Source organism: Theropithecus gelada, chromosome 16, assembly GCF_003255815.1.
Source record: "Theropithecus gelada isolate Dixy chromosome 16, Tgel_1.0, whole genome shotgun sequence".
In the NCBI taxonomy this organism is placed as follows: domain Eukaryota; kingdom Metazoa; phylum Chordata; class Mammalia; order Primates; family Cercopithecidae; genus Theropithecus; species Theropithecus gelada.
In genome coordinates, this window is record NC_037684.1 from 23,210,708 (window position 1) to 23,217,269 (window position 6,562).

Consider the following 6,562-nt stretch of genomic DNA (forward strand, 5'->3'; position numbering starts at 1 on the left):
ACGCCCCGCTTTTTTTTTTTTTTTTTTTTTGAGATGGAGTTTCCCTCTTGTTGCCCAGGCTAGAGTACAATGGCATGATCTCAGCTCACTGCAATTTCCGCCTCCCAGGTTCAAGCGATTCTCCTGCCTCAGCCTCCCAAGTAGCTGGCATTACAGGCATGCACCACCATGCCCGGCTAATTTTTTGTATTTTTAGTAAAGGCCGGGTTTCACCATGTTGACTAGGCTGGTCTTGAACTCCTGATCTCAGGTGATCCACCTGCCTCAACCTCCCAGAGTGCTGGGATTACAGGCATGAGCCACCGCGCCCGGCCGCCCAACTATTTTCTGTATGTTTAGTAGAGACAGGGTTTCACCATGTTGGCCAGGCTGGTCTCAAACCCCTGACCTCAGGTGATCCAACTGCCTCAACCTCCCAGAGTGCTGGGATTACAGGCATGAGCCACCGCGCCCGGCCACCCAACTATTTTCTGTATGTTTAGTAGAGACAGAGTTTCACCATGTTGGCCAGGTTGGTCTCAAACTCCTGACCTCAGGTGATGTGCTCGCCTCAGCCTCCCAAAGTGCTGGGATTACAGGCATGAGCCACTGTGCCCAGGGATATATATATCTTAAATTGCTCCTAGGGACCATTTACCAAGCCTCTTCTATGTGCTATAAACTACAAAGCTAGTATAAAAGGTTAAGATATGGCTCCTTCTCTTGAGGTACTGAAAAATGTAACAGACGTGAATATACACCAATCATAACATAGTAGAGGAGTTCCTACATTTGCAGTACAGGCAATAGGTTTGGTTAGACATCAAAAAAGGAACAGATCCATGTGGATTACACAGTTCAGGGCTCTGAAGAAGGGTTCAGAGGAACAGCTGCAGAGGTGGCTCCACAGGCTGAGGCAGGCCTCAAAGGAGAGACAGGTACAGGTATAGCAGCAAACCGAGATGCTCCAGGTGAGGTCAAAGTCCAAGCAAACCAGGGAGCAGGGCTGAGCATGGCATGTGAGTGGCACGATAACACAGAAAACTTGCTGGGGAGGTGGTGATGTTGGGGATGAGAGGGAAACCAGAGCATGACAGCTTTGTAAAGCATGGCTCAGGCATCTGATCTTTGGTCCGGGGAGTGAGTTGATGACAGGCGCATTTCAGAATGATTCATCAGATGCGGAGAGCCAGATGGACCGGAGAGGCAGAGGCAAGCTGGGAAGACCAGGGAAGGAAGAGCCCCAGGGATCATTTTAGGACCTGCAGGAAGACTCCACAGGGCTGAGGTATGTCTGACTACTGAGCCTGTAGAGGCCCAGCACTCTCTGGTTCTTTGGTCTGGAATCCCAAGCTATAGGGCTCCTGGTGAGCTACCCAGCTGACATTTCTCCCTTGATGCTGACAGTGAGGGGTACCCCGCTTGCATGGGGTAATCAGTCAGTCTCTGTTGGAGCTGGACCAGAGGGCTGGAAGCAAGGTGCTCAGGTGGGGATAGGAAGGGAGATGCAGAGGGGGGAACTATGGAGGGAGACGAAACCTGGACTCTTTCTGCTTCTTGTTTTATCTGAGTATTATTCGGTTTTAGTGTTGATTAAAGTCTTTGGGAAATTCTGACCTTAGGGTTGGGCTGGGGGAACCATGGAGGGGCTGTCCCTACTAGGGCGGAGCTTTAATTCGTTGGGGAGGGGAATCTAATACTGCTGGGAGGGTTCTTGGCTTCTTAGCAACAAGACAGCAGAGGTAGGGGGGCACATGGCGGGAAGGCAGGGTACTGGGACTCAAAAAGGCTCTCAGGTCACAAGAAACAGGTTTAAGTCACTGTTTTTGCTTTCCTTTTTGCTTAAGAATCAGAGACTTTGGAGAAACATCGCACAAGGTTACAAGATTACATTTGGTCATTAGCTGCCTTATATGGGGGCTGGGGGAGAGTACTGCACTACAACATTACAGGCTTCCCTGAGATATTTTTTAAAAGATATCTTGCATGCTAACCACTTCATTTTTTTTCCCCTCCTCACTCTGGTGCACGTTCTTAACTCAAGGGTTAATTAACAAACTAAATTTCTGCTTATTAAAAATAAATATGGAGTAAAAAAATCTTTCCTTGATTTGTTTATAGCAGTTCAAATCTGATAAGATCTCCCAGAAACTATGTGAGCAGGAGGCAGTAGCTAGGAAAGCCCTTGACTGCCCTTGGGAAAGGGGACCAGATATTCCCTCTCTCTCAACTAGTAAAAAGTATGTCATGGGCCAGGCATGGTGGCTCATGCCTGTAATCCCAGCACTTTGGGAGGCCAAGGTGGGAGGATCGCTTGAGCCCAGGAGTTCAAGACCAGCCTGGGCAACTTGTCTCTACACAAAAAAAAAATTAGTTGGGCATGGTGGTGTGCACCTGTAATACCAGCTACTTGGGAGGCTGAGGCAGGAGGATCGCTTGAGCCCAGAAGTTCAAGGCTATAGTGAGCTATGATTGTACCACTGCACTCCATCCCGGGTGACAGAGCGAGGCCCTGTCACAAAATACATATATATATATATAATGTCATAAAACAGCATTGGACTTTTATTTTTTTAATAATGGGGGTCTCACTGTGTTGCCCAGTCTGGAATGCAGTCAGCTATTCACAGGTGTGATCATGAACTCCTGGCCTGGAACAATCCTCCTGCCACAGCCTCCTGAGCAGCTGAGACTGCAGATGTGCTCCACCATGCCTGGCTCAACGTTGGACTTTTATACATGAAGAAACATAGAGCCATACTGAAAAGCGACTAAGCTCCTGTTAGTTTTCTGAGCGTCCCCTCTCCTCACACTGAGCTTTCACAACTCTGAGGCTGGGTCTCCCCAAGGCCTGCAAGAGCACATCAGGCTTTCTGACCTAGTACATAAAGCCCTTTCATGGTCTGGCCCCTGCCCTACCCACTGTGCAGCCTCTTCTGGTTCCCACATTTACAGTTTCATAAACTCATGCTGCTTCCTAGACCTAGAGAAGCAAACCTCTCCTTTTTTTTTCCTTGTCTGCCATAGATGTCACCTTCTTCAGAAGACGTCCCCCTACAACCATCCCTGGTCTAGCTCAGGTGCTCTGAGCCCCCTGAAGCCCGATGGGCACCTACATTGCAGCATTTGTATTTCTACCTTTGTCTGGTTACTCCTCCAGGCGTTCATTAGACTGAGTTTCTTGAGGACCAGGGTCACACAGTTAATACCGATACCCTTCTGGTGAGCCACAGTAGCACACAAAACTAGCTCTCAGTAAACAAAACTAGGCTGGGCGCAGTGGTCCATGCCTAGAATCCCAGCAGCCTGTGAGGCTGAGACAGGAGGATCGCTTGAGGCCAAGAATTTGACACTAGCTGGGACAACACAGTAAGAGCCCTGTTTCCACACACACACACACACACACAAAAAAAAAAAAGGGCTAAAAATGAAATTTAAAAATAAATAAATGGAAACAGCAAAAAAAGATCAAAAGGGGGTGGGTTGCAAATGAGAACATGTCCGTGGAAGTCGTCCGCTATCAGACGCCCTGTGGCTCTCCCAGGTGCAACCAGAAGGAAGCTGTAGAGGCCAGGAAGCAGTCATATCTAGCGACTCTTTTCAGGCTAAAGGAGCTGGATAAGTGTCATCCAGCTGGAAAGTGCACGTGGTAGGAAAAGACAGTCAAAAACAGAACTAGCCAAGCAAGGCTTTTCTTCTGGGTTTTTCCAGCAGGAATCCTGAGTGACGCCTGCCCCCCATCAACCCTCCTCTACCGAAGAACCCCATCAAGGTGGCTGGTTTCACCACTCCATTCTTTCCTCTTCCCAAGGACCCCAATTCCTGGCCCTTCTACCCTTAAACTCTTTCCTGGCTCTTCTGCACCTCATCCAGTCTGGGGATCCTGCCTCCTGCATGCCACCCGAAGATGTGGTTAGAGGTAAAGGTATCCCTGCCTGCGCAAGGCCATCTCCCCAGCCAGTGGTCGCTGAGGCCTCTCTGTCAGTCTCCCACTTCCTATGTCCCCATTCTCAAGGCCCAGTGCGCTGTGGGTTCTTCCTGCCTTGCCCCCCCCCCATCCCTAAGGGTCCTATCCCCAGTATCCGACTTCCCCGTGATCTTTCCTCCATCCCTGGTGCCATCCCCATCCTCCAGGCCCCGTGTCCTGAACTCATTCCAGGGACCGCTTCCCCTGTCGGGTTCTCCTGAGCGCCCAAGGCAGTCAGCGCCAACCTTTGAAGCTCTCTGCGGCCTCTAATAATCTGGCTGGAGTTATTTTGAGGCGGGAATCCTTCTTTAGAGACTTCATGGTGCCGTCCCGGCGGTAAGCGTGACCTTGCACCGCCCGGCCCCGAGACACCGAGGCTGCGCCGCACCCGCAGCGACCCCGCGCACGCCCGCCAGCCAGCGGCCGCCACTGCGTCCGTAGCAACCGGCGCCCCGCGCGGGGAGGGCACCTACCAATCAACTTGGGCGGAGACTGCTTGGAAACCACCTTCTTCATCGGGCCGCGCACGCGCCCGCCGCCTGCGGCTCCAAGAGCGAAGGACCCCTAGAACGCCCCGCTGGCCCTACCCGTGACGCCACAGGCGGCGCCGACGAGCGCCGTGACGTCACCAGCCGGGCGGGGCGGGGGTCCGGGCGAGGACCCCCGCGAGTTGTGGGAGCCGAGGGCTGGGTGGGAGCGGGCTGGCTGGTAGGGGTGCGGGACCTGCCTCGCCCCGCCCTGCTGCTAGGCCACGGGAGGCGGGTGGGGCGTCGCAGGTGCCAGCCCCTGCTTCCCACCTTCCTCGGCTAAGGCCACGTCCTGTCGAGAGACCTCCCTCTGCCCCCCTCACAGCGGTCCGGGGGTATCGGGCCTTTCAGGACATGCTGAAACCCCTTGCGTGGCGTACCGTGGGTTTTAGGTGTCTGTGGCGGCCCTCCCCCACTCGCACCAACGCGCCTGGTGACCTCCCGGGTCCACGCTCGCTGCAGCCACTTTGGCCTTTCATCACTTCCCCGAACAGCCAAAACTTTTGCCCCGACTTGGGGCATTCTCACAGTCCTTGAAGATACTGCCTCTGATTATTTTAAGTTTATAAACGCACCCGCTTTGTTCCCCTTCTAGAGCCCTGATGCATTCTGGAATTTTTTTTTTTTTTTTTTTTTGTATGTAGTTGCCTATTGTCAAACTCTCTCAGAACGTATGAGAGCAGGAGCTACCTCAGGCCCCGCCCCCAACCCAAAGTTTAGTGCCAGTAGTCACGCAGTAAATTGTGCCTCAAATAGTGAAGGGGTTCTAGAGCCAGACAGAATTGGGTTCTAATCCCACCTATGCCGGCTTGCTAGCTATGTGTTCTTGAGCCAATGCCTTGACCTAGAAGAGCCAGTTTTCTCTGCTAGGCGCAGTGATTCAGGCCTACAATCCTAGTGCTTTAGAAGGCTGAGGCAGGAGGATTGGTTGAGGCCAGGAGTTCAAAATTGGCCTGAGCAACGTAGGAAGACCCCATTCTAAAAACCTCCGCCTCCCAGGTTCAAGCGATTCTCCTGCCTCAGCCTCCTGAGTAGGTGGGATTACAGGCGTGTGCCACCACGCCTGGCTAATTTTTGTATTTTTAGTAGAGGCGGGGGTTTCACCAGTTGGTCAGGCTGGTCTTGAATTCCTGACCTTGTGATCCGCCCTCCTCGGCCTCCCAAAGTCCTGGGATTACAGGCGTGAGCCACCGTGCCCTGCCTAAAAAATTTTTTTTAATTAGCCAACTTTGGTGGCCCACACCTGTAGTCTTAGCTATTCTGGAGGCTGAGGCAGGAAGATTGCTTGAGCCCAGGAGGTCCAGGCTGCAGTGAGCTCTGATTGCACCACTGCACTCCAGCCTGGGCAACAAAGTGAGACCCCCATCTCATACATCCATCCATCCATATATATATACATAAAATGGTGGTCATAATGCTGCCCTCACAAGGCCACTGCAAGGGTTAAATGAATATGTATGTATTTATTTTTCTTTGAGAGTATCTCACTCTGTTGCCCAGGTTGGAGTGCAGTGGCACAGTCATAGCTCACTGCAGCTTCAAACTCCTGAGCTCAAATGATCCTGCTGCTTCAGCCTTCCAAGTAGCTGGGACTACAGGCATGTGCCACTGCACCCAGCTAATTTTTGAATTTTTTGTAGAGGCATAGTCTTGCTATGTTGTCCAGGCTGGTCTTGAACTACTGTGCTCAAGCGATCCTCCCACCTTGGCTTCTCAAAGTGTTGGGATTACAAGTGTGAGCCTCCTCACCTGGCCTGAGTGTGCATTTAAACTATGCAACAGGGTGCCCTCCACAAACTGTAGTATCTTCTCAGTCAATTCTCAAAATCATGCTGGGGTTGAAGGGAGGGGACACATTATAAGCCCATTTTACAGATGGAGAAACTGAGCTCCAGAGAGAAGAGTGTAATGTCACCTGACTAGCGGGAAGCACAAATTGAACCTGGTTTTCAAAAGTCCAAGGCCAGGGCTCTTTGGACCCTGTCTCCTGGGACATTGCTGAGTTTGCAACAGCTGCCCCAGACAGCGGAGGAGCTAGAGAGGAGGCCAGCAGGGCTGGTGAATCCCTGAGCTCCCTGTGTGTTCCCCA

At 52.0% G+C, this 6,562-nt stretch overlaps 1 protein-coding gene across 1 annotated transcript in view; it reads right to left on the bottom strand.

The window, feature by feature from the left end:
• Positions 1 to 4,577, bottom strand: part of MYCBPAP (MYCBP associated protein) — a 23,668-nt gene extending 19,091 nt beyond the window's left edge. Inside the window, exon 1 of the mRNA XM_025362265.1 lies at positions 4,192 to 4,577. Coding sequence (XP_025218050.1) covers positions 4,192 to 4,462 — 271 coding nt within the window. The 5' untranslated portion in view covers positions 4,463 to 4,577. The remainder of the gene's footprint in view (positions 1 to 4,191) is intronic.
• Positions 4,578 to 6,562: the final 1,985 nt, after the last annotated feature.